General features: G+C 38.5%; 1 protein-coding gene and 2 pseudogenes across 6 annotated transcripts in view; all 3 read left to right on the plus strand.

The window, feature by feature from the left end:
* The window catches only part of P4HA1 (prolyl 4-hydroxylase subunit alpha 1), a 98,532-nt gene that overhangs the window by 12,101 nt on the left and 58,990 nt on the right, over positions 1-27,441 (plus strand). For 4 of the 6 annotated variants that reach the window (XM_009009739.5, XM_035268022.3, XM_009009738.4 and 1 more), the window contains 4 exons: positions 17,347-17,454; positions 18,469-18,565; positions 19,785-19,936; positions 23,045-23,182. In XM_009009739.5, coding sequence (XP_009007987.1) covers positions 17,379-17,454; positions 18,469-18,565; positions 19,785-19,936; positions 23,045-23,182 — 463 coding nt within the window. In that variant the 5' untranslated portion in view covers positions 17,347-17,378. Of the gene's footprint in view, positions 1-734; positions 958-17,346; positions 17,455-18,468; positions 18,566-19,784; positions 19,937-23,044; positions 23,183-27,441 lie in introns of all 6 variants that reach the window. The other 2 variants (XM_054242325.2, XM_078345603.1) reach the window with 1 other exon arrangement.
* On the plus strand, positions 10,694-11,233 carry LOC144578669 (cytochrome b-c1 complex subunit 8 pseudogene; annotated as a pseudogene).
* Positions 13,472-14,062, plus strand: LOC103796703 (cytochrome b-c1 complex subunit 8 pseudogene; annotated as a pseudogene).

The raw sequence follows: 27,441 nt of genomic DNA on the forward strand, positions 1-27,441 counted from the left end.
ATTTTTATATTTTTAATAAAGATGGGGTTTCACCATGTTGACCAGGATGGTCTCAATCTTTTGACCGTGATCCGCCCGCCTCGGCCTCCCAAAGTGCTGGGATTACACGCGTAAGCCACCAGACCTGGCTAGGTTTTTGCATTTTCATAGTGATGAATGATGTTCAGCATCTTTTCATGTACTGGCTTCTTTGGAGAAATGTCTATTCAGAGTCCTTTGCCCATTAAAAAAAAATTATTGCTTGGTCATGGTGGCTCACGCCTGTAATCCCAGCAGTTTGGGAGGCCAAGGCAGGTGAATCACCTGAGGTCGGGAGTTTGAGACCAGCCTGACCGACATGGAGAAACCCCATCTCTACTAAAAATATAAAATTAGCCAGGCATGGTGGCTCATGACTGTAATTCCAGCTACATGGGAGGCTGATGCAGGAGAATCACTTGAACTCGGAAGGATGGAGGTTGCAGTGAGCCAAGATCACACCATTGTACTCCAGCCTGGGCAACAAGAGTGAAACTCGGTCTCAAAAAACAAAAAACCACTGAGTTCTGAGCTTTTTATGTATTTATACTAAACCTGTTCTTTATATATTTAGATACTAAACCTGATGCTATCAGAAATATAATTCACAAATACTTTTTTACCCCCATTCTGTATGTTTTCACTTTCTTGAAGCACAGCAGTTTTAGTTTTGGCAAAGTTCAATTTACTTATTTCTTTGGCTTCTTGTGCTTTAGGTGTCGTATCTAAGAAACTGTTGCCTAGGTGTTATGATTAATTGCCTAATCCGAGGTTATGAAGATAATTTTTTTTTAAATGAGATGGACTCACTGTCACTCAGGCTGGAGTGCAGTGGCACAGGTCTTGGCTTATACTACCCTCTGCCTCCTGGGCTCAAGCAATCCTTCCACTTCAGCCTCCTGAGTTGCTGGGACTACAGGAGCATGCCACCATGCCCAGGTAATTTTTGCATTTTTTTTTTTTTTTTGTAAAGACTGAGTTTCACAGTGTTGCCCAGGCTGGTCTTGAACTCTTGAGCTCAAGTGATCCTTCCAATATCTTGGCCTCCCAAGTGCTGGGTGGCATGAGCCACCAAGCCTGGCCAGTTGATTGTCTTAAACTTAAAAATGTGCCTAAACTTTAATCCATTTTATGTTCATTTTAGGATAAATTTAAAATTTTCTTGATTATTCTCAGGTAATTAACTTTGCTGTTGCAAATGAGCTTTATAAAATTGTTTCCTGTGATTGGTTATTTGTATATAAAGGTCATTTTTTTCCTAAAGAGAATGCCAGTTCTTTTTCCCCCCCAAATGATCACTTTTCAAATAGTATAACTACTTTAAAAAATTCAGTCTTGGGCTGGGCACGGTAGCTCATGCCTGTAATCCCAGTACATTGGGAAGCTCAGGCGGGAAGACTGCGTGAGTCCAGGAGTTGGAGACCAGCCTGGGCAGCATAAGGTTGTCTCTGTCTCAAGACAACCAAAATGGAGAATAGCCAGATTTATTGCCAAGGGTGTCTCAAGGGACATGGAAAAGAAAAAGACTTGGAGAGGTAGAAAGCCCAGGCAACCTCAATCCTGAACTAGGACAGAAGGAACAAGTAGCCCAGATGACTAGAAGACAGTCACAGACTATAGGAATCTCAGAGGGAGAAGAGATTGGACAGAGGCAATGGAAGGAAACAAGAAAAAGAAGTGGACATTAAATTGTACAGTTTCTTAAGGTTACTTATAGGTGCTGGTATTTTCAAATATTAATATAGTCTGAAAGAATTTTAAGAAAGAATTAGCAAAATCTTATCTTTGTAGTATAAACTGGCTATATTAATGAAATTATGTATATTTCATAACATGAATATCAATACTGGTTAGAAGCTGAGCACAGTAGTGTGTGCCTATTGTCCCAGCTACGCGGCAGGCTGAGGCAAGAGGGTCACTTGAGTTCAGAAGTTCAAGGCCAGCCTGGGCAACATAAGGAAAACCTATCTCAATCAATCAATCAATCAGTAATGGTTAAAGTAAAACAAAAACCTGCAGTAATGTAAAACAAAACAGCAATCCTTTAAAGATTTAACAAGTTTGTTTTCTAATGTGGAGAGCAAAACAGACGTGGGCAAATTTTAAAGCCTATTAATTTCAAAACAAGTAAGGCAGGGCATGGTAGCTCATGTCTGTAATCTAAGCACTTTGGGAGGCCGAGATGGGAGGATTGCTTGAGCCCAGGGGTTATAGACCAGCCTGGACAACATGGGGAAACCCTGTCTCTACCAAAATATACAAAAATTAGCCAGGCATGGTGACAGAGTGACACTTGGTCACAAAAAAATATATATATATTTACCTACATATGTAACAGATTTATTTTTATGTTGTATTTATGTAATAATTAAAAGAAGTAAAAACATGTTAAATGTCTGAGGTGGAATCAGTTGCTTTTCTCTTCCTTCAACATCTACATTTCTTTGATAAACATTATTTTTAATAAAAATTTCTATTTCTGTAAATAAGCTAATAAAAAAACAAAATTTAAGTAAATAGATAAATCAGAGTTAGCAAATCCCAAATGATCAGTTCCACAGCTCTGCTTCTACCTGGCATAATACCACCATCAGTCCCTTTTGTTCCCAAATTTCACCTACTTTTGATTTAAACAGGAAGTTCTGATAAGACAGCTTTGGTTGTTTCACTACCTTAAGAATACAAGTAAAAAGTTGAAAAGTTTTGTACAATATACATTTTAGATGTCTTAAACTTAAATTATGAGGCAAAGTAAGGCAAACGATTCAGAAGTTTTCAATAAAACGTCATTCAAGACTAAATGTTTGTGTTTTTTTTTGGAAACAGGGTCCGACTCTGTTGCCCAGTCTGGAGTGCAATGGAGCAATCATGGCTCACTGCACCCTCAACCTCCAGGGCTCAAGTGATCCTTCCACCTCAGCTTCCTGAGTAGTTTGGACTACAGGCTTGTGCCACCATGCCCAGCCAATTTTTAAAATTTATTTTATTTCTTGTAGAATTGGAGCCAAGATGGTGCCACTGCACTCTAGCCTGGGCAACTGAGTACAGTGGCGCCATCTTGACTCACTGTAACCTCCACCTCCTGGGTTCAAATGATTTTCCTGCCTCAGCCTCCCAAGTATTGCTGGGATTACAGGCATGCATCACCACGCCCGGCTAATTTTTTGTATTTTTAGTAGAGATGGGGTTTCACCAAGGCAGGTCTAGAACTCCTGACAAATGTCTTCTTAAGAAATGTCATGGCTGGGTGCGGTGGCTCACGCCTGTAACCCAAGCACTTTGGGGGCCAAGGTGGGCAGATCACCTGAGGTCTGGAGTACAAGACCAGCCTGACGAACATAGTGAAACCCCGACTTTATAAAATATAAAAAAAAAAGAAATGTCATCCTCCTAGGCACTTTCATCTAAGTTACTGCTTTTAAAAAATTACTTGCTGGCAGTTACATTTGGCCTTATTTTGATACTTTACCTTTTTGCTTATTCTGGTTTTTCTTAAAGGGACCACTAAATAAAGGTGAACATTATTAATTTGGAGAGCTCTTTTTTTTTTTTTGAGATGGAGTTTTGCTCTTGCTGCCCAGGCTGGGGTGCAATGGTGTGATCTCTGCTCACCGAAGTGTCCGCCGCTCGGATTCAAGTGATTCTTGTACCTCAGCCTTGCAAGTAGCTGGGATTACAGGCATGTACTACCATGCCTGGCTAATAATTGTATTATTAGTAGAGACGGGGTTTCTCCATGTTGGTCATATTGGTCTCAATCTCCTGACCTCAGGTAATCCGCCCGCCACAACCTTCCAAAGTGCTGGGATTATAGGTGTGAGCCACTGTGCCTGGCCTAGAAGGCTCTTAATATCACATTTATTTTTTTATAACCTAAATTTTTAGGTTCTCTATTCAGAGAACAAGAATCCTGACCTTTGAGAAATGTATGTGTTTCTAGCTAAGGTGCTTGAGATAGTTGAGAAGTATATTATACAGTATAAAATAGATAGCTTAAAAGTCAGTGAAGAATGGTACCATTTAAGTAATAAGATTCATTTCTTCTTGAAGCCTTCCTCATTATTTGTTTAGGGGAACCCAGCTTTTCCTAGTTGAAGCACAAGCTTTAAACATTGAGTTTATTTAACTTCAAATGGGATTTCAAATTCCAATTTAAATATTTTAAAAAGTGGATTAAAATCACATGTATTTATAAACTTTGTATCTCTGATATAGAAGTAGCATTTCTTGGATCTCTAACAGTTAAGCCCCAGACACTAAAATATCATTGAGAAATATTGTATTCTGTTGATATGAAGTAGAGAGGTACAAATACATGAGAGTTTTTACCTTATTATTTATTTTGTCTGTAAAAACACGACAGTGTTGGTGGGAGACACTATGTTAGTACTCTGGATTAAACAGAAAGCCAACTTATACTAGGATGTGGGGGAATTTGTTTATTGTGGGGTAAGGGAGTTGTTTTAAAAATTGAGATTAGGAATGTGATTAGACTTCAAAGATAATGAAGATCAGAATGTTCTCTTCTCTCTTATCTTCCTTTCTGCCTATCTGCTTCACATTTTAAACTTTCTAGATAAGCTTCATCAACCTTTTTGACATATGCAAAACTTGGTGCCTAACTTCTCATGTGCTTTATTTTATGTAGTTCAGGCATTCAGAGTAAGTGCTAGAACTTTGGATAGCCATTTCATTAGGGATAAGTATCATGCTGTATAGGGATGAATTAAAGGTAGAATAGAGTGCCAAAAAAAGGTAAAAGGGGATAGTTTCTTGAATAAAGAGAAAAGATGTGGAGGAGGTGTCATAGGCAAAAACAGAAGTGTGTGTTTTTGAAATGATCTGATCTTAATGTTCTAACAGTAAAGACTTGGGACTTTGGAAGAACTTCCAAAAGACAACCTATGTAGCGCATTCATTTAAGGGCAATATCTTAACTTAGAGCTGACTTCTAATATGAATCTTGAAATGCTGTCCAGTTGGAATTATGCCAGTAACTGCTACAGTACTGCTCAGTACATTTCACTGCTCTAGTACGGAAAGTGAAGGAAAGAAGCTAGCATGATTTCTGAGTTTGTGATAGAAAGGTCGGTCATAGCAATAAAGCACTTGTCCTTCAGATTGTAAGTACTAGACGTGTAGCTCACCCTCTAAGAACAGAAGTGGCTGGTTCAAAGGTTGTGCATTATCTCAATTGATTGTTCACAGTCAGTTACAGATCGAACTCCCTGTTCTACTTTTCCCCCTTCTCACTGCTGCACTTGACTAATCTTAAAATAATAATAATGATAATAAAAGAACAGAAGTATGACTGGAATTCATGGAGTTAAGTAAAAAGAAATGGCAATTTGCAGAGGAATTATAGGGAGGAACAGAAAGATAACTAATTTTACTAGTAATTACTCTTATTTGTCTTGGATGATACGTCCTATTTAGATGGAAAAGACACGTCAAGTTTTGATGTAGAGCACATTGTAGTGGCCTGCATTAGGAGTCTGAATTTGTGGTGTTCTTTTGTGTTGATCATGGAAACTGTCAGAAACATTCAAGTCTGAAACCGATTTCAGGAGGACCAACAGTTGAATAAGGAATCTGTATGAGGAAAAATAAAGTTGGAGCATTCTAAAAGAAAGTTTGGAACAAGTGTCGAAGGTGTGGAGAGACTGTTATAAGAACTCCTGTGGAAAATTTTAAGTGTCAGAAAAAGTTTAGAATATCAAGCATTCTTGGCTGGACCAAGTGCAATGGTGGTTACAACTAACTGATCACAAACAGTTACGGGTTTCTTTGTTCTTTTTGCCCTCCCATTGTTTTACTTGACTAGCTTGAAAAAAGGAGAGAGAGAATATCAAGCATTCTTTAGTCTGCCTTACTCATTTTTGAATAATTTGAGAGATACAAACTTTTTAGAATGTTACAACTTTTTCTTGGAAGAAAAATATTAAACCAAAACCCTAATAAATTGTTTACCAGATGCCCTGTCCTAGTAATTCAGTGAATAACTTGTACTTAAAATTCAATGACTCCTCGTAACTCAATGTAAATATAGATGCTCCTTGACTTATGATGGGGTTCAGTCCTGAAAAACCAGTTGTAAGTTGAAAATATTATAAGATGAACATCATAGCTTAGCCTAGCCCACCTTAAATGTGCTCAGAATACTTAAATTAGCCTACAGTTGGGCAAAATCATCTAACAAAGCCTATTTTATAATAAAGTATTGAATAGCTCTTGTAATTTATTGAATATTGTACTGAAAGTGAACAACAGAATGGTTGTAGGGGTCAAAGTATGTTTTTTTACTGAATGGTGTATCACTTTTACACCATTATAAAGTTGAAAAATTCTAAGTCAAACTGTCCTAAGTTGGGAATCATTTGTATTTACTGTGTGGTAGAACTTTTAAGATCTGTTCCCAGGTTTGATTGACCTGTTGAGTCTGTGGGACTGGACTTTCTTGGAATAAGGACTGTAGGAAAGTTTTGTGTTTGGATGAATGTACACTTAACATTTTATTTATTTTCTGGAGATGGAGTTTCACTTTTGTCACTCAGGCTGGAGTGCAATGGTGCAAACTTGGCTCACTGCAACCTCTGCCTCCCAGGTTCAAGCGATTCTCCTGCCACAGCCTCCTGAGTAGCTTGGATTACAGGCATGTGCCACCACTCCTGGCTAATTTTTTTTGTATTATTAGTAGAGATGGGGTTTCACTATATTGACCAGGCTGGTCTCAAACTCCTGACCCCACGTGATCCACTGGCCTTGGCTTCCCAAAGTGCTGGGTTTATAGGCATGAGCCACCCTGCGTGGCCTACATTTTATTTTTATCCAGGACTACCTGAGAATATTTTCTGGTTGGATTTCTTCCATATTGCTTTTTTTCTTATAGTTTAAAAAATGTGACAGAGTGATGTATGCTGTAAACCACCATGGCACATGTATACCTATGTAACAAACCTGCACGTTCTGCACATGTACCCTAGAATTTATAGTATCATAAATAAAATTTTTAAAAGTATATGATATGCATACCAAACATTATAAGTAATATACATATATATTATAAGAATTATATAATAAGCACTTATGAACCTATCATCTAACCAATAACCTAAAATTATCAATAACTTATTCATACTGTTACAGCACCAAGTTCTATTCCAGTATAAGTTTATCTTTGAATCTTTGACTCTTCTTGGGTTTTCTTTTCTTTCTTCTTGCTATTTCTCCTCCTTCCCTCCTCTTTCGACAATGAAAGATGAAATAATTTTTAATTTCTCCTCCTTCCTTAATTTTTAAAAATTAAGACAAGTCTTTTCAGGGATGCTATCTGAGATTTGTCTTTCTTTTAAAGGAGATTACATCCATTTTGACCCATTAATTTCTCTTTCTTTTTCTTTGAGACAGAGTCTCACTCTTGTTGCCCAGGCTGGAGTGCAGTGGGGCAATCTTGGCTCACCACAGCCTCCGCCTCCCGGGTTCAAGTGATTGTCCTGCCTCAGCCTCCCAAGTAGCTGGAATTACAGGCATGCACCACCACAGGCCTGGGCTAATTTTTTGTATTTTTAGTGGAGACACGGTTTCTCCATGTTGGTCACTCCAGATGATCTGCCTGCCTTGGCCTCCCAAAGTGCTGGGATTATAGGCGTGAGCTACTGTGCCCAGCCTTTAATTTCTCTTTCAAGCTTGTTTGAAGACTTAGAACAGGAATTATTTATATTTTATAATTTTTGATAAAGTCATAATGTCTTTAGGGATACTTGACTCTTAGATGTTCTATAATGATTTGCTTTGCAAGCTGCTGTCTGAATGAAGGTACAATAATAAAAGTGAGACCATAAGGAAATCAGTTTTAAAAAACCTGTGATTGTTAAAGATATGTTTGCCTATTAACGTGTCACTTAAAGTTTCTGAATGAACATGGATGAATGAGACATAGTATTAAAACAGGTTAGAGAACCATTCCCTAGAGTAATTAGACATACAGTTAGATACTTTTACAGAAGATAAGTTGAAGTAAAATCTATTTTTAATGCAGAGGTGATTTCACAGGGTATTTGCCCTATCCAGTGGTTCTCAAACTGTGATCCCCCAGCCAGCACTGTCAACATTGCCTGGAAACTTGTACAAATTATGTCAACTCCTCAGACCTTTAGGTGATTCTGATATAGCTAAAGTTTGAGAAGCACTGCCATACAGGTCTATCTTCATTTTTATTATCTAGCTTGGGTAGGCATGTTAGTTTGTAATAATATTGTATGGGTCTGAACTTCCTATTGTAAGTGACAGAAATCCAACTTGAATTAGCTTAATTAAGCAAAAAGGAATGTATATACTTTCTTAGGTGGATTGGGAGATTATTGTAGTAGCTTACAGATTCAAAGCAATAGTTGCAAATAATCAGGGCCCTGGGGGTTGGAACTGCTTGTCTCTGTATGACTTGTAGAACCTAGACAAGTGAGAAAGATGGTCAGAGGGCAGCCCCAAATTCACATTCTCTGAGCTTAGCAACTCCAGAAGGAGCTGCTTTCTGCCACTCACAAGGCCATGCTGCAACTATGTTAATGAAAACGAAAGCCAAAGATTGACCTACTCTGGGTCTTGTATCTAACTGTAGGAGGAAATAGAATGGGAAAGTGTGCTACTCTGGCAGTGTAGTTCACTGTTAGATAATTAGGTTGCTTTTCAAATTCTCTTTATACTATTATTTTTATAGATACAGAGTCTTACTGTGTCAACCAGGCTAGAGTGTGGTGGTACATTCAGGGCCCACTGCAGCCTCCACCTCTCAGGCTCAAATGATCTTCCAGCCTCAGCCTACTGAGTAGCTGGGATTACCACTACACCTGGCTATATTTAATTTTTTTTTTTTTTTTTTTGAGACAGTGTCTTTCATTCTGTTGCCAGGCTGGAGTGCAGTGGCGCGATTTTGGCTCACTTGCAACCTCCGCCTTCCGGCTTCAAGCCTCCTTGCCTTAGTCTCCCGAGTAGGTGGGACTACAGGTTTGCACCGCCACCATCATGCTCAGCTAATTTTTGTATTTTTAGTAGAGACAGGGTTTCACCATGTTGGCCAGGATGGTCTCGATCTCTTGAGCTCGTGATCCGGCTGCCTCGGCCTCCCAAAGTGTTGGGATTACAGGCGTGAGCCACCTTGTCTGGCCTCAAAATTTTTTAATAGTATTGGGGTCACCCTATGTTGCCCCAGGCTGGTTTTGAATTCCTGGCTTCCAGTTATTCTCCCACCTTAGCTTCCCAAAGTGTTGGGATTACAGGTGTGAGCCACTGCACCCAGTTTAGACTTAAGTAACTTTGAAAAAGAGAAAGTGAAATGTAGAGGCTTGTAGAACTAGAAAATGGAATATGCTCAAAAGCTTATAGTATTTGTTAGCGAGTAATTACTTCTTAAAAGGTTTGGGGTACCTTAATATGAGAGTTAATGCTTTAGGTTTATTATTTTGTACGAAGTAATATTTTTTGTCACTATAAAATATACTATAGGATGTCTGGAAAATACAGAGATGTGAAAGGAAACTACCTCTTGTTCTGCTATCCAGAGACAATTACACTGTGGTGAATTTCCTCTGTATATGATCTTGCATAGTTATGACCTTATTATGATGTTAATTTTTTCTTTGTTTTGATCAGTATTTATAACTTTCTGTTGGGGTAATGAAAGCATAATCTTAGTCAATATATTTGGTTCCACCAAGGTTGTATGTTGATAATTGTTAACTCTTGTTTTTCATTTAACTCTACAAGTTAAAGGATGTGTTTTCATTTTAAGTTTCTTGGCATATAACAACATCATCAAATAATTTTCCTTGTTAATTTAATTGTTCACTTGATGGGCAAAAATGGTATTTTATGTTATTAATTACTAATAAGTTTGAGCATTTTTTGTTGAGCTAGCTAGTTACTGTTATTTTTTGTGAGTTCCAAGTTTTTTATCCACTTGTCTATTAGCATCTTAGTAGTTTTCTTACTGATTTGTATTTTTTTTTTTTGAGGTGGGGTCTCACTATGTTGCCCAGGCTGGAGAGCAGTGATAAGATCATGGCTCACTGCAGCCTCAACCTCCTGGTCTCAAGTGATCCTCCTGCCTTAGCCTCCCAAGAAGCTTGGGAACACAGGCGTGTGCTACCATGCCCAGCTAATTTTTTGATTTTTTTAATAGAAATGAGATCTTGCTGTGTTGCCCAGGCTGGTCTCAAACTCCTGAGCTCAAGTGATCCTCTTACTTCCCAAAGTACTGGGATTACAGGTGCAAACCACTGTGCCTGGCCATTTTCTTATTTTTAAGTTTAGAAATTCTCTGCTTTTAGAGATCTGATAACTTTTCTATTGTTGCTATTTGTTTTACTTTGTTTTGCTGATTAATTTCGAAACATGATGTAAAGTTATTTATTCTTTCTGTGATTGTTTTGAATTTTTATATAGGCTCTGTCCTCCTCCTTTTTTTTTTTTTTTTTTGGTGAGACAGAGTCTTTCTGTGTTGCCCAGTCTGGAGTGTGCAATGGCACTATCCTGGCTCAATGCAACCTCTGCCTCCTGGATTCAAGCAATTCTCCTGCCTCAGCCTCCCGAGTAGCTGAGATTACAGGCGTACCACCACGCCCGGCTAATCTTTTGTATTTTTAGTAGAGACGGAGTTTCACCGTGTTAGCCAGGATGGTCTCGTGACCTTGTGATCCGCTTGCCTCAGCCTCCCACCGCTCCCCGGCCTGGCTGTCATTCTTAAAATATTTTCAAGCTAGGAATCCACCAGATCGGTGACTGCGGCGGTGCTAAAGTGATCCCTGGCCGCCGCCACCATGGGCCGCGAGTTTGGGAATCTGACGCGGATGTGGCATGTGATCTCCTACAGCTTGTCACCTTTTAGAGCAGCGCGCCTTCCCTCATGTCTTCTCTAAAGGAATTCCCAACATGCTGCGCCGCACTTGGGAGTCTTTCCTTCCTATGGTGCGGGCATTTGTAGTGTTTTTTCTTATCTGCAATGCGGGAACTCAAGAGTTTGAGAGATCCCAGAGGAAGAATCCAGCTGCCTATGAAAATGACAAATGAGCAATGCATCCAAATGACAGTTCCTGTCTCTGAAAGACCTTTCTCTGGAAGAGGAGTCTGCATTGTCTCTCTTTTTTTTTTTTTTTTGGAAAGGAGAGAAGGAAAGAAAAGTAGTGGAGAGGAAGAAAGGAAGAAAAAGAGGGAGAAAGAACTGGAATGTTGCTTTATTCTAAAAATGGGTATTAATAATGGCCGATCAATATTTCATTTAAACCTCTGAGTAGGTGTGATGTGGTATTGACAAGAATATATATTTTGTGTATTTGAAGTGGAGAGCTCTATAAATATTTATTAAGTTTACTTGTGCCGGATCTGAGTTCAAGTCCTGGATATCCTTATTAATTTTCTTTCTCGTTGAGTCTAAGTCTCTTTATAGGTCTTATGTATCTGGGTGTTAGGATCATTAGCTCTTATTGTTGCATTGATCCTTTTACCATTATATCTTTGTTGCTTTAAAATCTATTTTGTCAGATGCGAGAATTGCAACTCCTGCTTTTTATTTATTTATTTATTTATTTTTGCTCTCTATTTAGTTGGTTAATCTTTCTCCATCCCTTTGTTTTGAGTCTTTGTGTATCTTTGCATGTGAAATGGATCTGGATGTAGCATACTGTTGGGTTTTGGCTGTATCTTTTGATTGGGAGATTTAGTCAATTTAAATTTAGGATTACTGCCATTTGATGTTAACCGGCTGTTGTATCCATTCGTTAATGTAAATTCTTTTTTATGTTGATGCTCTTTACTTTTTGGTATATTTTTAGAAAGGCTAATACTGGTTATTCCTTTCTATGTGTAATGCTTCTTTCAGAGGCTCTTGTAAAGCAGGCCTGGTGGTAATAAAATCTCTGAGTACTTGCTTGTTCGCAAAGGATTTTATTTTTCCTTCACTTATGAAGCTTAGTTTGGCCGGATATGAAATTCTGGGCTGAAAGTTCTGTTCTTTAAGGATGTTGAATATTGGCCCCCACTCTCTTCTGGCTTGTAGGGTTTCTGCTGAGAGATCTGCTGTGAGTCTGTTGGGCTTCCCTTTGTGGTATCCTGACCTTTCTCTCTGGCTGCCCTTAGTATTTTCTCCTTCGTTTCAACCCTGGTGAATCTTAACAATTATGTGCCTTGGGGTTGCTCTTCTTGAGGAATATCTTTGTGGTGTTCTCTGTATTACCTGGGGTTGAATATTGTCCTGCTTTGCTAGGTTGGGAAAGTTTTCCTGAATAATATCCTGAAGAGTATTTTCCAGCTTGGTTTCATTCTCTCTGTCGCATTCAGGTATACGTATCAAACGTAAATTAGGTCTTTTCACATAGTTCCATATTTCTTGGAGTCTTTGCTCATTCCTTTTTATCCTTTTTTCTCTATTTTTGTCTTCTTGTTTTATCTCATTAAGTTGATCTTCAACCTCTGATATCCTTTCTTCTGCTTGTTCGAGTGTTAAAACCTGTGCATACTTCTCAGAGTTCCCGGACTGTATTCTTCAGTTCCTTTAATTCACTTATATTCCTCTCTAAATTGTCTATTCTCATTAGGATTTCATCAAACCTTTTTTCAAAGTTCTTAGTTTCTTTATGTTGGGCTACAACATGTTCTTTTAACTCACAGAATTTCTTATTATCCACCTTCTGAAGCCTGATTCTGTTAATGGAATGCACTTGTTCTCCATCAAGCCTTGTTCCCTTGTTGGTGAGGAACTGTGATCCTCTGTAGAGGGAGAGGCATTCTGATTTTGAGTATTCTCAGCCTTTTTACGCTGGTTTTTTTCCCATTGTTGTAAGTTTATCCACCTGTCGTCTTTGTAATTACCAGCTTTCAAATTAGGTCTCTGCGTGGACGTCCAACTTGTTAATTCCTAGGGCCGAAATCTGAGCAACCCACTGCGCCGGCCAAAACAGTGGCATTAAGACTGATGGTGCTTTTCTGCCCAGGAATCTCCGGTCTGGCTTCCTTCTTGAGTCCTTAATAGGCGACGCTGCCTTCCCGGAGCTCCAAACGTTGGTGTGAAGGGGAACCAGTCCCGTTGACTCTGCACCAAGAGCTGCTGTGCCAAGGCGCCAGCAAAACCGCTGCGCCGGCCACAAGAGTCGTGCTGGCGACCCGTGGGGCTCCTCCACTGGGGATCTTCTGGTCCGTGAGCGACAAAAATTTGTCTGAAAGTGTGGCGTCCTCTCGTTCTCTGCGCTTTCACTGTCACTGGGAGCTACAATCCCGAGATGTTAACGATCAGCCATCTTGGATTGTTCCCTGCATTGTCTCTTAAAGACACAATAAACTTCCCGTGGTCTGCAAAAAATAAATAAATAAACAAACGCATGCGCACACACACATATAATATTTGAAGAAGCTATTCAAAGAAAAATGCCATCTTAAGCTTACTTTTAGTTATTTCTGTAGGCTAATGGTTTTTAACTCCTTGTGAGATTTAAGGACAATGAGAGATGACAAAAAACTTTAGTGACAATGTTTTAGCAATCACCTCCCGAAGTGGTGGGATTACAGGCGTGAGCCACCGCGCCAAGTCTGGCTCTGGCTCTGTCATTCTTAAAATATTTTCAAGCTAGGAGTCTGCCAGATCGGTGACTGCGGAGGGCTGTGACCCCTGGCCGCCGCCACCTTGAGCTACGAGTTTGGGAATCTGACGCGGATGTGGCATGTGACCTCCTACAGCTTGTCACCTTTCAGAGCAGTGAGCTTTCCCACACGTCCTCTGTAAAGGAATCCGCAACGTGCTGCGCCGCAGTCGGGAGTCTTTCCTTCACGTGGTGATGCCGTTTGTAGTTTTTTATCTTACCTGCACATGGGGGACTCATGAGTTTGAGAGATCCCAGAGGAAGAATCCAGCTGCCTATGAAAATGACATATGAGCATCACATCCAAATGACGGTTCCTGTTTCCAAAAGACCTTTATCTGGAAGAGGAGTCTGCATTGTCTCTTAAAGACACAATACACTTCCTATGATTCGCAAAAAGGAAAAAAAAAAAAAAAAATATATATATATATATATATATATATATATAATGTATTGTGTATTCAAAGAAGAAGCTATTCAAAGAAAAATGCCATCTTAAGCTTCTTTTTAGTTATTTCTGTAGACTAATGGTTTTTAATTCCTTGTGAGATTTAAGGACAATGAAAGATGACAAAAAAACTTCAGTGACAACATATTTTAGCAATGGCAAAATAAGCTCTTTTCTGACAAGTCTAAACTCTTATCAGTTAAAAGCCTAGACAACCTTTGTGATTAGCCTTCTGTGAGTACAGTGAAAGCATTATATTTTCTGTAGGTAGCATTTATTCATGAAGAAAATTATGATAGAAATCAGTTTAAACAGAAAATTCTAGACTCTTCAGACAGCTTAGGCTTTTGAAAAAGCCTTGTGCTTTGGCAGGAGCCCAGGAGAGGAAGTGTCTACATCTGCTACATTCTAGAAGCCTTTTCCAAATCACTGTAACATAGCCAAAAGAGCAGTGTATTTCATTACTGTGTGGTTTTGGAAGTATCTGGAAGTCTGCCGCAAACTCAAGGGAGGAGACTAAGGAGTACTTCCAGTTTTTGTGGTGATCTATTTTGATTGAGATTCAAGTTAGGGGGACAGCGGGGTTATTTTTTCACTCTTGTGGAATGGGAAGCTTTCAGTTTGAACTTGAGCCTTTTGCTTTAGCTCAAGTCACATAGGAAGAGTCAGAAGGGGCCGGCACAAAGAGAAACAGGTTGACAAGTCAGGGTAACCAATGAGATCCTGTTACTGAGGCAAACTATACTGTAATGGTAACTTTTTCTCCTATAAAATAAATAGACAAAGTCCATGTTTGTAGTGGAGAAGGAGCAAGAGAAGAGTGCTACCAGGGCATCTGGGTAATTGAGGTAAAGCCTTTCTGTTGGTTGGTTTATATCCTTCCTCATCTACCATGAAGAATCCTAACTAGAAAAGACAGTGCTACCATGGATATAGAGCACAAAGACAAAAGGGTTTTGCTGCCAGGTTTAAAAAAAGAGGCCACAGACATGTCTTGGCTAAGTTTTTTTCTTTTTGTTTTACATAGAATACAGTTGGTAAGTGACACAAAACCAAACTCTGGGTCCTTTGAGAGAAAATACTAGTTTAAATGGACAAGGGGATATTTATTCATTTTGGATTCTCTACAACTTGGAAAAACAAAACAAAACAGGCGCAGCATTGCAGACCTGTATTTCCTACTTAGGAGGCCAAGGTGGGAGGATTGAGTCCAGGAGTTTGAGTTCAACTTGGGCAACATAGCAAGACCCCTGTCTCTTAAAAAATAAAACCAAACCAAGAGAACAGTGTCATTGCAATATAATTCATATACAATATAAGTCACCCATTTAGTATTCATGATTCAATAATTTTTAGTGCTTTCACAGAGTCATTCTACCATCAGTCACCACAGTAAATTTTATTTCATTTATTTTTTTAGAGATGGGGTCTTGCTATATTGCCCAAGCTGGCTTTGAACTCCTGGGTTCAAGTGATCCTCCTGCCTTGGCCTCCCAAGTAGCTGGAACTCCAGGCACCTGCCAGTTAATTTTAGATTTTTTTTTTTTGTCCCCAAATCTGCAACTTTTAGTTTATTTTAAAAAGTTATATAGGAAAAAGATGGGCCAGGCACAGTGGCTCATGCCTGTTTTCCCAAAACTTTGGGAGGCTGAGGCAGGCGGATCACCTGAGGTCAGGAGTTTGAGACTGTCTCAAAACAAAAACATATATATAATTTCATATATATACACATATATAAAAATATGTGACACATTAGGAATTTTAAGGATTAATCAGAAAGCTCTGAAATCTTTTTCCTTTAAAATGTATTTTAACATTTTGAAAATGTGTTCATAATATTTAAATTGATAAGTTGGTATATTTTTATGGGAAATTGGTGGGAAAGGTCTAAATCACAGAGAAAACTTGTTTTTCAGGCTATATGAAAAAGCCATATGCTATTTAATTATTCTAATTGTAATAGTAAGGAGAACAAATTTAGCTTGAATTTTTAAGCATAAATCATCAGGTGATAACAAACACATATTTTTCTCTAGTATGAAATATCAGACTGGGTGCAGTGGCTTACACTTGTAATCCCAGTGCTTTGGGAGGCTGAGGCGGGTGGATCACTTGAGGCCAGGAGTTTGAGACCAGCCTGGCCAAAATAGCAAAACCTCGTCTCTACTAAAAAGACAAAAAGTTAGCCAGTTATGGTAGCACACACCTTTGGTCCCACTACTTGGAAGGCTGAGGCATGAGAATTGCTTGAACCCAGGAGGTGGAGGTGGCAGTGAGCCAAGATTGTGCCACTGCACTCCAGGCTGGGCAACAGAGAAAGACTGTCTCTTTTAAAAAAAGAAAAAAACCCACAAAAAAGAAATGTCATGGTAATACTCTAATTATATGAAAAACAAGATAGTAGCTATTATTAAATTATTAAATGGATGGGTACTGTGACTCACGCCTGTAATCCCAGCTCTTTGGGAGGCTGAGGCAGGTAGATCACAAAGTCAGAAGTTTAAGACCAATATGGTGAAACCCTGTCTCTACTAAAAATACAAAAATTAGCCAGGCATGATGGCATGTACCTTTAGTTCCAGCTACTCAGGAGGCTGAGGCATGAGAATCCCTTGGATCTGGGAGACAGAGGTTGCAGTGAGTGAAGCTTGCACCACAGGACTCCAGCCTGGGCAACAGAGAGATACTGTTTCAAAAAGAAAAAAACCCACAAAAAAGAAATGTCATGGTAGTACTCTATTATGAAAAAGAATATAGTGGCTATTATTAACTTATTAAATGGACAGGTGCAGTGGCTTACGCCTGTAATCCCAGCACTTTGGGAGGCCGAGGTGGGTGGATCACAAGGTCAGGAGTTCGAGACCAGCCTGGCCAATATGGTGAAATCACGTCTCTCCTGAAAATACAAAAATTAGCCAGGCATAGTGGCATGTGACTTTAGTCCCAGCTACTTGGGAGGCTGTGGCAGAAGAATCACTTGAACCTGAGAGACAGAGGTTGCAGTGAGCCAGAATCGCACTGTTGCACTCCAGCCTGGGCAATAAGAGTGAGACTTCATATCAAAAAAAAATTACTAAACAATTGATAATAATTAACATCAATTCTATGGGCAACCTGGGAATCTTTTACTTTTTCATAGAAAGAATAGATAAGGATCTTTTCCTGCCCTTTGCATTTTTTAAGTAATGACTGCATTTCTTTTTCTTTTCTTTTTTTTTTTTTTTTTTTTTGGGCATTTCTCTTTTTCTGTTGCAGGTGTGTGATCCTGTAAAATTAAGTCTTCCAAGATGATCTGGTGTATATTAATTGTAGGAATTCTGCTTCCCCAGTCTTTGGCTCATCCAGGCTTTTTTACTTCAATTGGTAAGTCTTCCTATTTGTTGGTTTGTGTTGGTTTTGCATTTTTTAATTTCCATTTTTTAGTGTTTTAAAATCAGCAAAAACAAATACAATGTATTCCCAGAGTATAGGTTTCCTCCCTGCCTCTCTAAAAGGTCCTTTTTAAATCATTTTATTAAAAAATTTTTTTTATTACAAAAATGATACATATTCAGGGTAGAAACTTACAGAAATTTAGAAATGCATGTCAAAGGAAGTTACCCATTAATGAGTCTATTAAGCAAATAATGCATATACTTAGTCTTTTTCAGTGCACACACAAGTAATATACTGTATATATATCTAGTTTGCTTTTTCCATTTAAGATTCTACTGTGAACTAAAGGGTTTTTTTGTATCATAGTTAAAAAAAAAGAAGCTTATTATTATTATTTTTAATAGAGGGTCTCACCATGTTGCCCAGGCTGGTCTTCAACTCCTGGCCTCAAGGGACTCTCCTGCCTCGGCCTCCCAGAGTGCTGGGATTACAACAGGCATGAGCCGCAATGCCTGGCCCATAAGTATTACATATTTATGACTCTTGATTCCAGTATATAAAATGATGGCTTCTTGCATCCTATTATAAATAACAGATTATTTGAAACTTCTTTAAATGTGGCTTTTGCTTATTAAATAAAAATTTAATTCTAATTAGTCTCAAAAACAAACGTAAAGGGGAGGTGGTGAAGAAACAATCCTTGGAAAAGTAGTGTTGATTTGCAATTTAAAAATACATTTGTATTTTTACATGATAAAGACAATTTGCCAGCACAGTGTAAAACTTGCAAAATTAAATGGCTTGAAAATTAGAACTGGAACACTTGATTAGAAAAGTTTTTGACTTTATTTTGGTTTATCTGGTGAGAAAAAGATCGTCTTCAGCATAGCTGATTGATGCCAGTTAAATTGTCTCAGAGTATGAAACAGTCTCAGTCATTCTTATTCCTAACATACTTGTGTTGAAGGATAAGAGTATTCGATAACCTTCTTCCCCTTCTAGGTCAGATGACTGATTTGATCCATACTGAGAAAGATCTGGTGACTTCTCTGAAAGATTATATTAAAGCAGAAGAGGACAAGTTAGAACAAATAAAAAAGTAAGCAAAATATTTACTTATTATGACTCTGACTCAACCTGGATGTTTTCTTTCTCGAGCTAAAATATTCTTTAAGTAGAAATGAAACCCATTTTTCAGTCTTACAAAGCCAGTTGAAATGGCTAAAACAGGTGTATAGAGAACAAGTTAGGGAAGAACATGGGTTGAGATAAGAATATGGCTAGATATTGGCCAGGTACAGTGGCTCATGCCTGTAATCCCAGCACTCTGGGAGGCCGAGGCGGGTGGATCACTTGAGGCCAGTTGTTCGAGACCAGCCTGGCCAACATGGTGAAACCCTGTCTCTACTAAAAATATAAAATTAGCCGGGTATGGTAGCACATGCCTGTAATTCCAGCTGCATGGGAGGCTGAGGAAGGAGGATTGCTTAAACCGAGGAGGTGGAGGCTGTAGTGAGCCAGGATCACACCACTGTACTCCAGCCCGGGCGACAGAGCAAGACTCTCTCTCAAAAAAAAAAAAAAAAAGAATATGGTTGGATATGGGAAGTTGACTGATACATTTTAAAAATATTGCTAATATCTTCTATGCTTCTCTTAACCTCTTAGTCAAGCCACCTCCTGCAGCAGTTTTCCAATTTTATTTATCCTTGACTCCCTGGTTCCCTTGTAGAGATTATAGTGATAAGTATGATTAGTGTTATTTAATTGATATTTTTCTCTAGTATGAATTTATTTTTAATTGACTCAGGTTCATAGTTAATCCTGACCTGAGAATTCCTGTCTTTTATTTAATGAGTAGCTAAGTATTCAGTTTTTTGTTTTAAGATACAGTTTTTAGATACTGGATGTAAAAATTTAGTATAAGTTAATTTAAATAAACATGTAATTGAATTTGGGTTGGGCTAATTTGTAGTTTGTAATAATCAGTTATTTGGCCCTAGGAATTATGGGGAAATGAATTTTTAACTTTTACTAGAGGGATTCATTCACAACTTTTACTAAGATAGTGAGGTTCCATTTACTCTAACCATTGGGAGAAACAAATTTAAAACAAAAAGTCCTATAGTTGTATTTTGATTCTGCCAAGAGGGTCTTGCTTTTTAAAAAAGACCTTATAATTTTACTTTAAAAAGAAACTACAGGAATAGTTTAACTTAAAAACTTCTAGTCATTTTCTTTTTTCTGAGCATTTCACTAAATTGTGTTTTTCCTTATGAAATATATGTATTCTCAGTTTTTATGTTTTACATCTGTAGATGGGCAGAGAAGTTAGATCGGTTAACTAGTACAGCGACAAAAGATCCAGAAGGATTTGTTGGGCATCCAGTAAATGCATTCAAATTAATGAAACGTCTGAATACTGAATGGAGTGAGTTGGAGAATCTGGTCCTTAAGGATATGTCAGATGGTAAGTCTGAAGAGATTCCTGAGTAAGGCAATATTGCCACCATCTGTAGAAATAATAAAATTAGTGATAAATTCAGTTACTAGGAAATAAAATGTTCCATTTTGTAACTGGATTATGCCTGGGTGCATTTGGTTTGAATAGAGTTAATTTGGTCAAAATCGTGAATTCTTTGATTAAAAAGTAATTTTTTTTCTTTGAGACACAGTCTGGCTCTGTCACCAGGATGGAGTGCAGTGGCGTGATCTTGGCTCACCACTACCTCCGCCTCCTGGGTTCAGGCAATTCTCCTGCCTCAGCCTCCTGAGTAGCTGGGATTACAGGCACACGCCACCATGCCCAGCTAATTTTTTGTATTTTTAGTAGAGACGGGGTTTCACCATGTTGACCAGGATGGTCTCGATCTCTTGACCTCGTGATCCACCTGCCTCGGCCTCCCAAAGGCCTGGGATTACAGGCGTGAGCCACCGCGCCCGGCCTATATAGTATTTTGAAGTTTAGAATTAGTTTACTCAATGTAGACAAATCAAACTGAGACTGCAAACAGTAATAATGAATAAGTAAGTGATACAAATACAATTGTAGTTGGAGTGTTGAAATGTTTTAGATGCTTTAATAACAGACGTAGAAGACTAAATCTGGACTTTAGTAAGGAGGTTAAGGGATTATGTCCCCCTCCCAAAAGAGAGAGAGATGGAAAAGAGCTGAGCTACTTACGTAGATAAAGTACTACAAGGATAAGTACTTTCTGTAAGCAGTGAAGTAAACTATTAGTCACAGATCAGGAAGCCTTGAAAAGAAAATATAGCAAGTACTTGTGAATACTTCTTTACTATGAGAGGTCAATGCCTGTGATTATTTTCTGTACTGTATAACACCTTGGGAACTTTTGTTTTTGGAGACAGGGTCTCACTGTGGCCCAGGCTGAAGTACAGTGGCACAATCATGGCTCATTGCAGCTTTGAACTCCTGGGCTCAAGCAATCCTCCCACCTTAGCCTTCTCAGTAGCTGGCACTACAGGCATGGACCACCATGCTGGGCCAATTTTTACATTTTTCTTTTGTAGAAACAAAGTCTTGGTCTTGCTGTGTTGCCCAGGCTGATAGCGAATTCTTGGCTTCATGCGATCCTTCCACCTCAGCCTCCCACAGTGTTTGGGTTTACAGGCATGAGCCACGGATCCTGACCCCGAACATGTTTTTAAGGAAATCCATATATATTTATTCTCAAGTGATGTACTAAGTTGTTTTATAATGTGAATTGGGACTTTGTTGTTTTAATCTGTAGTAGTCATTCTATAATGCTATGAGAGAAAAAAAATATATTTTATTTTTCTTAGAATTTTGTTTGTAGCATAATAAATATTATAGCCTTCTATAAAACTTGTAAAACTTGCTTGTAAAATTCCATGTAGAGATTGTGACTGGGAGTTGGTCGTAAAACTAAAAAATGTTGTTGGAAACAGAGCAGGTCAAAACTCCCATGCTGATCTAATAATGGAATTACACCAGTAAAAAGCCACTGCACTTCAGCCTGGGCAACACAGCAAGACTGTCTCTAAAAAGAGACAAAACAGCATAAAAATACACTTGATATAAACTCTAGCCCTCTTCCAGTTAGTTGTTCATTTGTACATTTTCATTAACATAATAATGCCTGGTCTCAGCCAGGTACAGTGGCTCACACCTGTAATCCTAGCAGTTTGGGAGTCTTAGGCAAGCAGATCACTTGAGATCAGGAGTTTGAAAGGCTTAACATGGTGAAACCCTGTCTCTACTAAAAGTACAAAAGTTAGCTGATTGTGGTGGCAAGCACCTGTAATTCCAGCTACTCAGGAGGCTGAGGCAGGAGAATTGTTTGAACCCAGGAGGTGGAGGTTGCTGTAAGCCAAGATTGTGCAATTGCACTCCAGCCTGGGTGACAGTGAGACTCCATCTCAAAAAAAAAAAGAACCTGATCTCTTGCTGTTCAAAATACATAGTGGGCTGGACATAGTGGCTCACACCTATAATCTTAGCACTTTGGAAGGCCAAGGCGATCAGATCAGTTGATGTTAGGAGTTGGCCAACATGGTGAAACCCCATCTCTACTAAAAATACAAAAATTAGCCAGGGGTGGTAATGCACGCCTGTAATCCCAGCTACTCAGAAGGCTGAGGCATGATAATTGCTTGAACCTGGGAGGTGGAGGTTGCAGTGAGATTAGATTGTGCCACTACTGCACTCCAGCCTGGGTGACAGAGTGAGACTCTGTCTGAAAAAACAAAAAAAAAACCAAAAACATATAGTTGATTATAAGTTAATGAGAAGAGAGGGAAATCTCATACCTAATTTTTATTCACAAATAATGATACCTATATTAAAATTTTAAATCACTTTTTTTGTTTCTTAAGGAGTATTTAGCATCCATGCTCCTTGGGGTTATATAGTTACCAGTAATTGGTTTGTTAGTTTGATTTTTGCTATACTTTATATAAATCCTCTCTAAATTAAGATTAGGTTTTATATATTATAAATTTTGATTGATCAATACCATGTTTGATAATTAAACTGATCTAAATATATTTTAATAAACTAGCTTAGCTGTTGATCTTAATATATATATCTCTTCCTTCCCCTTGAAGAATTCCACCAAACTTTACATATTTACATATTTATATAATGTGTAATCATGGAAGAAGAAAACAGAACTTTAAGAGCACACATTTTACTCACCATCTGTTTTGTGGAAGTGTAATTGATTGTCAGTGAATGTCGTTTTCAGATCCATAAATGTGTTCATTTCCCAAACTTAGTGGATACACTTTTATTTTCTTGCCATGTTAACTGGAAACTTGTAACTATTAGGTGAGGTGATCTTTACTTGCTAATACAATAATTCATATAACAACGTCACATTACTTAAACAACACTAGGCTTTTGGAAGATTGAACAAGTTAGAAGTATGCCAAGTCTCATTCAATGTATTTAATTTTTTCTTGTTGAATATGTGGAACTTTTCATGGTATGTTAGAAAATGATAAAATAGATTTTGAAAAATCCTTAGTAAGTCTCTTTCTGGGAAGTTGATGAGGTTCTACAGTCTTTTTTTTTTTTTTAATCTATTTCAAGGTTTTATCTCTAACCTAACCATTCAGAGACAGTACTTTCCTAATGATGAAGATCAGGTTGGGGCAGCCAAAGCTCTGTTACGTCTCCAGGATACCTACAATTTGGATACAGATACCATCTCAAAGGGTAATCTTCCAGGTAAGATTATTCTTCCAGTCTATAAAATACCTATCACCTAGCTTCTCTTTTGAGTTCATAAAGACAATGTTAGTGTAAAAAAGACGTCTGCATTTTAAGATTTTAAATTGTAATTTGTTTCATAGCCTTTGAGGACAAAATAATCACTTTCCCTTTCTCTTAGAGGTGGGTATGCTTCTAGCTTGTTACTCTGAAAGCTTGTATTGATAGAGACTAACTGAAGTAGTTAATTTTAGTGTGTAAGAAAAAGAAACTATCATTTTACCAACCAGGGAGGAGGTTGTTGCTAATATTTAAGTAAGAGGTGATAGTGGATAGATTATAAAGCTACTTACTGGAGTAGAACAGTAGAATTTGATGATGTACCTAATAGGGATTTCTGGCTTGATCAACTAGATAAGTTCCATTTAACAAAATAGGGCTGGGCATGGTGGCTCAGACCTGTAATCCCAGCACTTTGGGAGGCTAAGGGTGGGAAAGATTACTTGAGGCTAGGAGTTCAAGACCAGCCTGGGCAGCATAGCAAGTCCCCTACTCTACAAAAAAATTAAAACTTAGTTGGGTGTGGTGGTGCATACCTGTAGTCGTAGCTGTTTGGGAGGCTGAGGTGGGATGTATTAGTCCATTTATACACTGTTAAGAAGGAATACTCGAGACTGGGTAATTTAAAAAAAAAAAAGAGGTTTAATTGACTCACATTTCCACATGGCTAGGGAGGTCTCAGGAAACTCACAATCATGGTGGAAGGCACTTCTTCACAGGGTGGCAGGAGAGGGAATGAGTGTCAGCAGGGGAAATGCCAGATGCTTATAAAGCCATCCGATCTTGTGAGAACTCACTCACTATCACAAGAACAGCATGGGGGAACTGCCCCCATGATTCAGTTTTCTCTTCCTGTCCTACCCTTGACATGTAACAATAAAGGACTCTTTTTAGTGTTAGTTTACTTTCATTTTGGTTTATTATATTCAATTTGATATGTTCATGTCAGTCATCATACCTCTTCCTTTGAACCAAAAGAATTTACAACTTATTCTTATTTCTCATCAAATTTGGTTTGCTTTTTGTATGAAGCTTTTTATGGTCTCTTTCTGCTCATATCACTTTCCTTATTTCCTTCTCTTCTTTGTTTTCTTGCCTATTTACTTTTTCTTCTCCTGTTCTCTACTTTGGAAACAGTTTTCCTTTTCAGATACCGCATCACTTTTCATTTATTTAAAAATCAGATTCCCAGGCAGTCTGCCTTTAGTATTGTTAAAGGTCAGTAGGTAAGACAAGCAGAAATACTTTACCAAAGCTGAATAGCTAAAGATTGTCTACTGTCTCTGCTATGCTTTTTCAAATAATGTTGCCAGAATATCAGGTCATGTAAAAAAAAATATTACTGTTGCTACCTTCATGTATTAATGGCATACTGTCATCTTACATGTTTTGCATGCCACTGAGAGAAACATTTATAATTGCTGCATTATGAGGACATCCTCTCAGTTTACTAGTTCTCATAACTGAAAAACAATAGCATCATCAAAATTTAATATTCATCTTTAGTTTCTGGAACTAAGTCATGTTAAACTATTAAGAAGTTAGTTTCTTAGCATCTGCTACGGTTCGAATGTGTCCTTCCAAAATTCAGGTGGTGAAACTTCATGGCCAGTGTGATGGTATTAAGAGATGGGGCCTACACAAATGGGATTTAAGACCCTCATGAAAGCAGTTTTATGCAGCCTCTAGCTCTCCTGCCCTTCCACCTTCACCATATGAGGACATAGCATTCTTCTTCCTCTCTGGAGGATGCAGCAACAAGGTACCATCTTGGAAGAGGAGAGCAGCCCTCCCTAGACAATTGAACCTGCTGGTGCTTTGATCTTGGGCTACCCAGCCTCTAGAACTGTGAGAAAGTAAATTTTTTTTTTTATAAATTATCCAGTCCTCTGATATTTTGTTATGGGAGCACAGATGCACTAAGACAGTATCCTTTCCGAGAGTGGAAGGGGGGACAGAGAATTATTTAAGGGAAAAAACACGGATCTTCATCTTCGTTTTAGGAGTATAGTGACAATCAGTTACTGTCTGTAAGTGACTAACAGAAGGCCAGAAAAAAAAAAATAGTGAATGGAGGTAATTGTATGATTTGAATATTTGATTAAATGGGTCATGTGATCCTCCAGTGCATACATCTACAAGCCTGGATTCTGTTTGATCCTGGAATTCCACAGCTCATTGTCAGACCAGCTTATTGCTTCCCCATGGTCTGCAACTGTCTAATCACTAGCAAAAGATGCCCATAACTTTACTTCCTTTTATTTTTCATGAATTCCTTTTCTGTTAGCTTCTTTTAAAAAAACATATGTTACCACCATTGGATAGGTTTTAGCTAAGTCTGGTTCTGGCCATTTTAGTGACTCTTTGAAGTATATTCAATCAAAATGTGTTAAAGAAACCACCATTGTGTTTGTTTCTCCACCAGTTTTCTTTGTGGTATTATCAGACACTTAAGTAAATATATACGATGTGATCTGTTTTATCAGAAAATGTAGGCTAGTCTGTCTTTGACTAGTAGTTTCTTTTAAAAACTTTACTCTTTTGGAAAAATGACTACTAGTGTTAATATTGATTTAGTCTCAGAACTGTATATTCAGAGAGAAATGTTGACATTTCTTGTCTAGGCTTGTTTTTTCACATACCTGTCATTTTTTGACAGGTGTCAGAAAGGGAACTATATGCTTTTCTGTATGATAGCATAAAAAGAGCCCTGTAGGACATGACTTTTTCCTTTTTGTTATTTATGAAACTTCTTTTATTATGGAAAATATCAAATATCATGCATACACAAAAATAAAGGTAATATAATGACCCTATGCCATCATCAAGCTCCAAATGGTTTTAAACATTTTGTCATTCTTGGTTTATCTACTCCTTCCACCTTTTTTGTTGGAGTTTTTTTTTTTGTTTTTTTTTTTTTTTGAGACGGAGTCTTGCTCTTTTTCCCAGGCTGGAGTGCAGTGGCGCAGTCTTGGCTCACTGCAGCTTCTGCCTCCTGGGTTCAAGCAATTCTCCTGCCTTACCCTCCCGAGTAGCAGGGATTATAGGCATGCACCACCACACCTAACTAATTTTTTTTGTATTTTTGGCAGAGATGGGGTTTCACCATATTGGCCAGGATGGTCTCAATCTCTTGACCTCATGATCCGCCCGCCTCAGCCTCCCAAAGTGCTGGGATTTACAGGCGTGAGCCACCGTGCCTGGCCTTGTCGGAGTATTTTAAAAGCAAATCCTAGATATCATATCCATAAATAATTCAACATGCATATCTAACTGATTAGGACCATTTTTTTGAGGTAAGGTTTCACTCTATCATCCAGGCTGGAGTGCACTGGCATGATCATAGCTCAGTGGAGCCTTGAACTCTTGGGCTCAAGCCATTCTGCTGCCTTAGCCTCCTGAAGAGCTGGCACTATAAGTGTGCCACCACACCTGGGTAATTTTAAATTTTTTTATAGAGATGGGCTCTTGCTATGTTGCCCAGTCTGGTCTTGAACTCCTGGCCTCAAGTAGGTCTTTTTCATTAATTACTTTTTTTAGAGACAGGATCTTACTTTATTGCTCAGACTAGAGTGCAGTGGTACCATCATAGCTCACTGCAGCCTTGAACTCTTGGGCTTAAGTGATCCTCTTGCCTTAGCCTCCCAAGTAGCTGGGACTATAGGTATAAGCCACCTGCGCCCAGCTGATCTTTTAAAAAAAGTAACGTAACCACTTACTGTCACTCTGCTTAACAAATCGACAGTATTTCTGGGTGTGGTGGCTCACGCCTGTAATCCCAGCCTTTGGGAGGCCGAGGCGGGCAGATCACGAGGTCAAGAGATAGAGACCATCCTGGCCAACATGGTGAAACCCCGTCTCTACTAAAAAAATACAAAAATTAGCTGGGCGTGGTGGTGCACACCTGTAGCCCCAGCTACTCAGGAGGCTGAGGCAGGAGAATTGCTTGAACCCAGGAGGCGGAGATTGCAATTAGCCAAGATCGCACCACTGCACTCCAGCCTGGCACCTGGCGACAAAGCAAAAAAATTTTCCTAACATAATTTAATACCCAGTCAGTATTGTTTCTCTGGTCTCAAAGTTGTCTTTATACAGTTACGTTTTTTTATTATGTCTCTCAAATCCCTTTATTCCCTTTTCCTCTTTTTTTCTTTCTTTTTACAACACTGGTTAGTTGGGGGAACCTAGTCATATGTTCTGTGGAATGTTCCACATTC

This window comes from Callithrix jacchus, chromosome 12 (assembly GCF_049354715.1).
Source record: "Callithrix jacchus isolate 240 chromosome 12, calJac240_pri, whole genome shotgun sequence".
NCBI lineage: Eukaryota > Metazoa > Chordata > Mammalia > Primates > Cebidae > Callithrix > Callithrix jacchus.